Source organism: Austrofundulus limnaeus, unplaced genomic scaffold (assembly GCF_001266775.1).
Source record: "Austrofundulus limnaeus strain Quisiro unplaced genomic scaffold, Austrofundulus_limnaeus-1.0 Scaffold115, whole genome shotgun sequence".
Lineage (NCBI taxonomy): Eukaryota > Metazoa > Chordata > Actinopteri > Cyprinodontiformes > Rivulidae > Austrofundulus > Austrofundulus limnaeus.
In genome coordinates this window covers 823047-833813 of record NW_013952517.1, presented here as the reverse complement: position 1 = coordinate 833813, position 10767 = coordinate 823047, and the positions used below count along the sequence as shown (strand labels likewise).

Here is a 10767-nt window from a genome sequence, read left to right as displayed (position 1 = left end):
AATCTTGGCTAGAAGCTGCTAAAAACATTTCCATGAACATCCAAGACAGTTAACAAGCAGTTGAAGATAAAACGATGCAAGTGGAAATAAAATTGTTTTAAGCATTTGACAAGTTAGAGATGTAAAAGTTGTATTTTTGTTAAATAGGAGGCATAATGTTATTTTTGTTTTTGAGATWGTTTTACTATCTCTACTTTTATCCACAGGGTTCTGTATGTTGTATTCATGATTAAATGCAGCAAAATAATTATAATTGCAAAGGTAACAGATCTATATAATAATTGATTTATTTACATAATGACTCTAATTGCTGGATGTTCGGCCCCTGTGCTGTTGGCCTGCATTAACTGTGAACCCGCAATAGCAAGCATAGTTGAATAGCCCTGTTATATAGGCTTGAATCCACTGTAAATATTTCTACTTTTAACGTACAAAGAACATGATAAAGTTTTGCAACTCCCAAACGGCTGTAAATAATTGATTATTTTTACGTTTTCTTTAAAGATGCACTTTCAGCTTGATAAAAAAAATAGAAAATGAGAGTTTTCTTCTTGGATAAGCTCTATGTTGAGATACTGAGACGACCACTGGTAATTGCTTTGTGGGCTAAAGTTAACCAAAGGGAGTGAAGTCTTTGTAGATTTCCCAGTTGAGATCAGCCTCATTAAACGGAGTGGATCTCTGGGGGGACTTGGTTGTTTAAATAATAAAAAAAAGAACTGATCAAGGACTAATATTTAATGTCATATCCCCCTTTTTATTCTAGTCTCTTTCAGCAGATTCTCTAGAGATTTAATCGTTTCTGTTGCAATAAAATTGTGAAATATTGTCAACTAGCTGGTGTCTCTCCTTCGTGGCTGACCTTAAAAGCCCCGTCCTGGAGGGGCGATGCTGATCGGCCCCTCGCTCCTCCCCCACCTCAGCTTTACCGCAGTGCAGTTCGCCCTGCCAGAACCTACAAAGGCAGCGCTGCTTCGGGGCCTGAGCGTCACTGAAAGGCCTGACGAATGAACAGAGAAGCCAAAGATCTGCGACCGACTGGGGGGGAGAAAAACGCAATCTTTACAATTACAAGATTCACAAAACAATTTCTTTCTGAAAACAATACTTGGTTTTAATGTCACACTTAAAATACATCAGTTTGAGACATTTCATTTGCTTTTTTAAAAAGCTGTTCTTTCATTTATTACTTCATTCTGCAAAATGAAATGTATAGTGCTGAACTGCTTCAAATGTGTTTTTAACCGTTGAGCTGCCAATAAAAACAAAACTTCAAACTTTCATGTGTGATCTTTGACACAAAAACGCTACTTTTCCTAAAATTCCTACATTCATATGTCAGTTTTTTCAGACCATAACGCACCGTGGCAGTGAATTTAATGCATTTCAGTAACTAAAGTGCTTTATAGGTCTCTTTAAATTAACTTTGTTAGTTTAACTACCAGAATTTTTATTAAAAAAAGAAAAGAAAAAAGGAAAATCTGCTTGTTTACTTCAAGCAAAAAAAAAAAATTACAAAGTGTCTCTACAGTAAACATTACTTCCATAAGTTTTCTTCTATTTTTTGCTGATCCCAATAAAAACCGTGGCACAGCTTTGGTGTTCAGGGACGTTCCAGTCTGTTACTTAAGATGATTCTGAAACCTTCTTCGTCTTTGTGTTGACCAAATGTGATTTCTTGAAGCCACTCTGTTGAGATCAAGAAAAATGTTAAATACCATACGAGAGCTCTGACTGTTTAAATCTGAATTCTGATCTGAATTATTCATTCTCTAAATGAACAAGAGTCCTCTTCAATGATAAATTAACATTGACCAACCATAACTTTATGACCACCTGTCTAACAATTAATCAGATTATTTTTATTTATTTAAATTTTTTTTTAATGAAACTCAAATCTGAGAGGCAGAAGCAAAAACATGTAATGGGTAACGGTCCTAAATCACGAAGCATTTACTGAGATCAGATGAAGATTTACAGAAAAGATGAACAATTACTGACAAATTAGAAGTGTGTTTTAGCTTAAAATACCCATCTCTGCTGAGATTTCTTAGGTTTTCAGAATCTTTTGAAAATGTTATACTCTAGATATAATAGATCTAAATTTAAGACGTAGATTTTTGAGTTAAGTTTGACTGGAAGTGTTGAGCTACAATAAACGCATTCTTGTAAAGACTTATTAGCCTTTCGTGGATGCTCTTTTTCTTTTCAATCTTCACATAACCACCCATATAATTCTAAAACTTCTGTCTTTTTACACAACGTTGGGTAAGTTAGTTCATAAAGAGTCAACAGTTTTTTTTTGTTAGATGATTTAAATAAAACCACAAATACCAATACTTGTTGAATTTTAGACATTTTCTCAGGGGGTGTGGCTAACTAAGAAACAAAAACATAGCGCCACAGTGTGAAATGTGAAGGGTGTCACCTTCTTTAGGGTCGAGCGCATTTCAGGGTAGTCCCACATTATCTGCAGCAGAATACAGGCCTTCTTGCTTGCTTGACTGGACCCATAAGAAAGACAGAAAAGGTTAAAACTGGGTCAGAAATAATTTTGCTTTCTGCACGGGAGCTATTTTGATTAATAAAAGAAGCTAATGAAGCACAAATGTTGAAAGGYGAGAGCTGAGTCACCCGTTGTCTTTGCTGCTGATGTTGAGGATCTTCTTCAGGGCTCCCTGCTTGAGGACGGCTTTGACGGTTTCCACGTCAGTCTTGCTCAGCTGAACGAGGACGTGGAGCAGATTAGTCATCGTCTCGTTGGGCAGGTCGGTCTCCAGCAGCACGTCCAGTAACTCCTGCAAGAGTTGGCTCGCTGCGAGTTAAAAGTTCATTTAGTGTTCATTCAAAAGAAGCACTGTTGGAGCGTCAAAGAATGTGAAGCTGGTTACCGATGAGAGGATGCAGCTCATTGTGGTTCGAGAGGTTCGCTGTGAGAGAGACGGTGGTTTTCTGTAAATCACAGCTCGCCCCTTTTAAAATGTTCTTAATGTGCTGGAATATATTTTCCTGCTGACAAAAAGGGACGGTGAAGGCTTTGGATGTCTGTGAGGGAACAGGAAGACTATTTAGAAWCTGCTCATGGATTAACCCTTAGCACAAAGTAGTATATGCAAGTATCCTTTAAGAATACTAATTTTCAACTTAAAAAAATAATAAAAGGAGTGTACTTCCAGTTGACTTTTTATGTACTTATCTGAGATATACTTAACCATGTTTATCTTATTACACTTGGCTTGTACTAAAAGTTTACTAAAAGTTCAAGTATACTTGGTCTATGCTAAACTTTTGACCAGGGTAAACTTTAGTAGTGCACTGAAAGTACATTTACACACAGACTGCTTTATTTGTAGTATACAGCGGGTAAATAAGTATTGAACACGTCACCATTTWTCTCAGTAAATATATTACTAGAGGTGCTAATGACATGAAATTTTCACCAGATGTTGGTAACAACCCAMGTGATCCATACATACAAAGAAATCAAACCATAAATGTCCAGAAATGAAGTTATTTGTAATAACGTGGAATGGCACAGGGAAAAAGTATTGAACACACTTACTGAAATTTATCTAATACTTTGTACAAAAGCCTTTGTTGTCAATGACAGCTTCAAGACGCCTCCTGTATGGAGAAACTAGTGGCATGCATTGCTCAGGTGTGATTTTGGCCCATTCTTCCACACAAACAGTCTTCAAATCTTGAAGGTTTCGTGGACCTCTTCTATGAACTCTGATCTTTAGTTCTTTCCATAGATTTTCTGTTGGATTCAGGTCAGGTGATTGGCTGGGCCATTCCAGCAGCTTTAGTTTCTTTCTCTGAAACCAAATGAGAGTTTCCTTGGCTTTGTGTTTGGGMTCATTGTCTTGCTGAAATGTCCAGCCACGTTTCATCTTCATCATCCTGGTAGATGGAAGCAGATTTTTATCAAGAATGTCTCTGTACATTTTTCCACTCATCCTTCCTTCAATTATTTGAAGTTTGCCAGTACCATATGCTGAAAAACAGCCCCACACCATGATGTTTCCACCTCCAAACTTCACTGTTGGTATGGTGTTTTTGGGCTGATGTGCAGTGCCATTTGACCTCCAAACATGATGTGTATTCTGGCATCCAAACAGTTCAATGTTGGTCTCATCTGACCAGACAGTCAGAAATCTTGTGAGGAGCACCTGGTCGTGGTCGGTTTATGGCGAAATGATGTTCTTTCCACTTCTGAATWATGGCCCCAACAGTGCTCACTGGAACCTTCAGAAGTTTAGACATTCTTCTGTAACCGATGCCATCATTATGCTTTGCAACAATAAGGTTGTGAAGGTCTTGAGAGAGCTCTTTACTTTTACCCATCATCAGATGGTTCTTGTGTGATACCTGGCCATCATTTGGGACTGAACCAGCTGATATTAACTTGCACTGACAAGGGGCAGGCTTGCTTTCTAATTACTGAGAGAGTTCAGCTGGTGTCTTGTCTTTCCATGCCTTTTTACACCTCCCTTTCTTCATGTGTTCAATACTTTTCCCTGTGCCATTCCACATTATTACAAATAACTTCATTTCTGGACATTTATGGTTTGATTTCTTTGTATGTATGGATCACTTGGGTTGTTACCAACATCTGGTGAAAATTTCATGTCATTAGCACCTCTAGTAATATATTTACTGAGAAAAATGGTGACGTGTTCAATACTTATTTTACCCGCTGTTTTTCAAGATTAAACTAAAAGTATACTTAGAATATTACTTCCAGTATACTTCTGAGTATACCTTCATAAAGTTATTGTGGGTCAATTTAGTCCTAGAAGTATACTTGTTAGTAAACTGCAAGTATATCAGTGTACATGGTAAATAAAAGTACACTTGGGGAAATTCACTTTTATATAATTTAGTATATTTAATGACATGTACTTAAAGTATACTTCTTTTTGGTAAATTTCTAAACATTATAACAGTATACTTAAAATATACTTTTTATAAACAAAAAAAATCTCAATTTAGTACGAACAAGTATTAAATTAGTATACTTTCTAGTACACTACAAGTACATGGTGCCTAGTATACTTGATATACTTAAACTTATACTCAAGTATACTTGTCAAAATTAACTTCAAGTATTTTTGCTAAGGGTATATTTACATAAAATCCCTTTTATCAATCACATTTCAAAGAAATACAGGAAAATAAAATACTTCATTAGGAAGAAAACAAACAACTCAGACTAAATAAATGGATCTGATAAAACTCATGATATCAGTTAATTTATAAATATAACAATTTACAAACAACCAGAGCTGATCTCTGTCCCGTCTCACCCCTTGATTTTCAGCGGTGATGTTTTGCAAAGCCCCGACGGCAGCTTCCTTCGTGAGCGGCCGCGTGCTGCAGACCGCCAGCGACACGTACATCCTCATGGCGATGGGGCTCCACAGCCACTCTGCGCCCCGTGGGTTGGGATTGGCCACCAGCAGGGGGCGCTGCTGCTCCACATCCTGGACAGGGAAGGAATGAAAGCTGCTGAGCTGGGAGCACACTATAGACTTCCTGCAAACACATTAGCAAAGAGCTGATTTAACTTGCAAACTAAACTTTTCTTCTGGTTTCCTCAGCTCACACAAACAACATATTTTATAATAAGTTATTTACTTCCTGTCATTAGAGTGCTAAAGCTGAATACTTTGCGGTTGCCACCTTTTTATTTTCTGTATTGTTTCCTAAACTGGTTTCAATAAAGTCATGTGCTGACATGAAGGAGCCAAAGTTTGAGCTAACATTCCGGTGGACGCAGGTGCTCCTTGCAAACCCATCATTTAACAGTTCACTTTAATTTCCCTCAACCACTAATGCAATGAAAGGAGGAAGCTCACCTTCAAAGCAGCTCCTTAAGCATGATTAATGAACATCCTTCTCAGACAATAAATCACAAGCGGGGGGGGRTCTTTTCAACCATTAAAGTGGGATTACGGAGCACGGGGATTACCTTTGTGATTTTGGCGCTGCGATGGGAAAAACAGCCCACACCCGTCTGCTTGGGAGGCGGGTTTTGTCGAGATCCTCTGGGGAGCTGCRTGTGTTGCTGCGGGATCTCTGGACAAAACTGAAAAGTCAGGTTGCGCAGGATGCAGACGCAGTTTTCTGTAGACTTAAAAGAGGAAACGGAAGAAAAGAAAAGTGACTCACTTCGATGAAAGCAAGCTGGTTCAACATGCACACTTAACAAGCGTGAAGCAGMCATTCTTGTTTGTGAGTATTCAGCGTCATTGTGTAGACGACACTTCCTCTAAGCGTTACCTTGTCATCAGTGTTTTGGTTGGCTACTGTCCCTCGGATGTAGTAAATGAGCGAGTCGATGAGGTTCTCACACGCCCTCATCGTTCGCCGGACGTCTGGGCCAGCAGAGCTCAGATTTCTGCAGACACACACACACACACACAAAAGAATCATGGTAATGCAGCATGTGTGTGTGTGTGTTTTTTTTTTTTTTCAGAAAACTAGAACCTAAAATCAAAGGAGTTGTGTAAAATGCAAACAAAAGCAAAAAGCAGTGACTGAAAGTATTTTTTCCTCCACTGTGAGCTCGAAAGGAACTTGATAAGACCGGTGCAGTGAGATTGAAGTTAGTCGAGTGGAGAGATGAGAAAGCTCGTTGAATAATTTAACCTTTCTCTTTTTTTTACTGCTTGTAGTCGCCAGGGGAGCGCTGCTTCGGCTTTCTCCTGCTTTGTAAACACACACGTGGTTTTAGGTCTAAACAAGTTAGAAAGCAAATGCATGATTCATGATATCAGCTCATAACAGCTGGAGTAACTTTACTGGGAACCCAWCATGGTACAGAACATTTCCAAAGAACCCTGCTCAGTTTTTCCTGAAGTTATCAGTCTGCGGCGTCGACTTAGTCATCGCCTCCATCACTAGATTAAACTCTCAGATCTGAGCTGATCATAAGTTATGTTTTTTTTAAGAGGGTGAAGGTTAGAAATCCTGATCTAGATGTATTTTAACGTTAGGATACGTACTTTAGGCAGCCTGTGGCGTTGTAGAAAGCATTAGCATCAGCAAGGAGCTCGTCCTTTGGGTGTTCACCTTCAAAAATGCCAGAGCTGGGCACCAGGATTGACTTGGTTAAGATGCAAGCTGTGTTTTCAGGGAAACACACCTTTAAAACGTCATGAGAGGAGAGATTCCACATGAGACCTAAGAGACAGAGAGAGAAAGGAAATTTTAAAACCTGGTTCTAATATTTTGTATTGAAAAACACATTTCAGGTTATAACTGTAGCTACAATTTMATAAAGTGGACCAATGTTTACACAGTTTCTTTCCTTTACTATTATTTTAAAAGGAGAACAAGAAAATATATTAAACGTTTACTGTTGTATGTTTCTTTTATGTGCAGCTTGTTGAGGTATCTAGTGGCATGAACTGCAAACTGCAACAAAATATAAAATCCTGAACTATCTTTTTATACAAAGCATGAAGGAAAAATTTAAGCCATCTATTCTAGAGATAAAGTTTCTTATTATTTTCATGCTAACAGATGAGGTTTACTTCTTATTGTTTTGACTCCAGGGTATATACAGTAAATCTACGCACTGACCAGTAAGCTGGCGTCTCGTCTCCTTATCGATGCTGCTTGCCAGAGTATTCAGAATKACGACCATGCCGTCGTGGTCCTTCACCTCCAGCTTATTTTCTTCGTTATTGTGGACGACGTTCCGCAGAGCTCCGGCAGCGGCGCGTTGCACCTCCTCGCTGTCGTTGTTAAGGAGCTGCAGGAGCAGTTCGATCCCCTGCCGTTCAAGCACCTGAAACCAAGAGATGATGATTTACTGACAGATTTACAAACTGACAAATGCTGACATGAAACAGCCAAACTAAATTAATTAGTTTGCACATGAAAACCTTTCTGTAAAAAGTCAGTTTGAACGCTGCTTGCTGAAGAAAGCTGTGTTGTTTAAGCCATGAGAAGCAGAAGACTAAAAGCTAAAGAAGCAAATTGCTAGCTAAAGACCAGGAGTAGCAGAAAGTTAGCTAAACCCAAAGGTAGTTAGAAGCTAAAAGTAAAAGGCTAGCGAGATGTTAAAGTAGCAAAAGTTTAGCTAAAAGTAACAAAAAGCTAACTAAAAAGGTAAACACAGCAAAATAACAGTGAAACGTGTCAATGGGCTAACATGAAGCTAAAGGTAGCAAAAAGACAGTTAGAAGCTAAAAGATACTGGATAACTGAGCCTAGCTACTAGCCTTTTGATACATTTAGCTAGATGCTACATGCTAGATGCTACAACTATTAGTGCGAGAATTGCATATAAAAAGGTACAAGCTAATATTTACAGAGTAGCTAAAAGTTAAAAGTAGCAAAAGGTTGAAGTTAATAAAAAAAAGTTGTCTCAAAACCAAAAACAGCAAATAGCATTTATACTGAAGATGATTTCAAAAAGAACAATGTTTTTGAAGAAACTGGTGAAATTTCAATGTATTTCTATTTGTAATTAGTTAGATATGTTTAAAAGTAAAAAAGTTACAAAAAACAAGTATAAAAAATGAGCTGAATAAGACTGAGAAAAAAACTTACACAAAATATTAAAACAAGTTTCTCATCAGCTTTAATTACTCTGTAAATACGGACGAAGAACATTTTTAATGAAGGTAGACAGATCAGACCTACCGTCATCTTGGCCTCATCTCTCTGGAAACACTGGTTTTGTATGAAGTAAGCTGCTTTTATCAGAGTCTCCTCATCACTGCTGATCAAAAGGCTCACAGCCTTCTTCATCGTCATCTCTGGAGGTTTGTTCTTCGATTCCCTGTGAGACATACAAACACATTCACGACATGAAYCAAGGCAATGCAGGGACATTCTGAACGCAGGAAGAATGAACACAAATCTTACTGTGTCGTGAGATGTTGTTTCTGCTGCACACTGAGTTGTCTCTCTGGGCCTCTCTCTGCTCTGTCGCCAGCCGGCGGGAATGATTTCAGTCTCCTGAGCTTCTGGCCATCTGTCTTGACCTGAACCGGCCAGATCAAGCCCTCATCGGTCCAGGGARAGCCGAACATCTGATCGATGTGTTTTTCCTGTTTTACAGTGTTTTGTCTGTGACTGCTCAGGAAGCCGTTCTTAGCGTGCTGCTGAAACCGTGCAGAGGCAGACTCCGATGGAACGGTCTGTCTGAAGGGCGTGTGGCTGAGGGTCCTCGGTGTGGACAGCCGCTTGCCGCGAGCCGCCTCAGAGAAAGCATAGCGCTGAAATGAATCAGAGTTACCGGAGGACTTCAGAGTCCCGGAAACGTGTGACTGACCGGGTCCTGGGACTGTATTCATCCAGTGCTGATACGTGCTGTAACTGTGGCCACTACGAAACAAATCTGGGTTGTGTTTTGGAGACATTTCCACCTTCCTGGAAGGTCTCTTCACATGATTCATGGATAAGGTGCGGCTAATGAAGCTYGACCCATTTACCTAAAGGAGGAAAAAAGAACAACTGTATTTATTTTTGTTAACAAACTCTTTTTATTCTTTTTATTTTGCAAATATTGTCAATATTTCTTGCCCCAGCTTAAAATCTTTCTCATAATTTTTGACAAATGTAGCACAAAATTAAATCAATTACTGCTTTGTTGCAACAATCCCTTTTGGTGATCAGTCTAATATTGTTGAAATGATGTCACTTCTGGTTAAAATAAAAAGTATTTATGTGGGTAGTGGCCACGAAAAACTTGCTAAATTTTGTTCACCAACGTCAAACTCCTTCATCTGCTGTTGACTCCTGTTTGGTGTCATTTACTTTTCATGCTGACATTTTAACAATGAAGACATTGAACAAACAGTTGTAGGAGCACGTGGAAGAACCATACGCAGCCACAACAGCATTTTGTTTAAACTCTTTCAACTTTTTTATAAACATACACAAAATATGCTACGATGAAAAATAATGTCATTGTTTAAAATGTGTGGATTTGTTTTGATGTAAAGATTTAAGCTCAACATTTTTTTAACTACCAACGTTTAAGCTGTTTTGTATTGTAGCTATAATAAATAATTCATAAAATGAAGACTTTACACCTGATCAGACTTGATATATTTGTCATTTTCGGGGATCCACACTTCCTTCAAATGATCAAAAATTACCTTCAGTTCAATGTGAATCTAAAGTTATGACTTGGAAATTTTGAGCATCAACAAAACAGCAGCAGAAAACCATTAACCCTCTCATTTGGCTAAATTCAAACTACAATGCACGACATGTTAGAGCGTGTTTAGAGCTGCACATCCAACTAGCTTCTTATATTACAAGTATAATTTATCTCAGGTTATTTTTAAACATAAAAAAACAAGATAAATATCTTTGTGACAAATTCAAGTTGAGGAATTGTTGTAAAAACAGTGCTTTACCTTTGGGTTTAATGAAAATCCGTCAGCAGCATCTAAACTTCTCGCTGTATTTCTCTGCAAACTGACACCACCTGAAACAAGTTCGAAAAGGTTTCTTATTAGTTTACGGTTTCTCGCTGCGTTCGTATAAACATGTGGCTGAACTATGACAGAACAGTATTAAATCGCAGCTCTCTGTCTTTATAATCTGCTAACGAAACGTTAAGTTATTTGAGAAATTAAGAAGGCAACAAGAGAGAGAGCAAACAGGTGAGACCAAATGTATTTTAAATCATTTTCTGTTTTGCTAAATTTAGCCTTTAGCTGCTGTCTTGCTACATTAGGCTGCAATTAGTGTCCCCATTTATTTCTATTTTTAGGGCTTTAAAAAAAACTAATTATA

General features: G+C 38.2%; 1 protein-coding gene across 2 annotated transcripts in view; it reads right to left on the bottom strand.

Annotated features, from left to right (window-relative positions):
- Positions 1–1092: 1092 nt before the first annotated feature.
- pkp2 (plakophilin 2) overlaps positions 1093–10767 on the bottom strand; it is an 11884-nt gene continuing 2209 nt past the window's right edge. Inside the window, exons 2-13 of one of the 2 annotated variants that reach the window (XM_014014491.1) lie at positions 10386–10456; positions 8884–9452; positions 8659–8797; positions 7591–7798; positions 7011–7188; positions 6286–6403; positions 5975–6136; positions 5310–5486; positions 2892–3045; positions 2635–2815; positions 2429–2504; positions 1093–1689 (exon numbers count right to left, since the gene is read on the bottom strand). In XM_014014491.1, the coding sequence (XP_013869945.1) occupies positions 1627–1689; positions 2429–2504; positions 2635–2815; positions 2892–3045; positions 5310–5486; positions 5975–6136; positions 6286–6403; positions 7011–7188; positions 7591–7798; positions 8659–8797; positions 8884–9452; positions 10386–10456 (2096 nt within the window). In that variant the 3' untranslated portion in view covers positions 1093–1626. The remainder of the gene's footprint in view (positions 1690–2428; positions 2505–2634; positions 2816–2891; positions 3046–5309; positions 5487–5974; positions 6137–6285; positions 6404–7010; positions 7189–7590; positions 7799–8658; positions 8798–8883; positions 9453–10385; positions 10457–10767) is intronic. The other variant, XM_014014492.1, reaches the window with a different exon arrangement.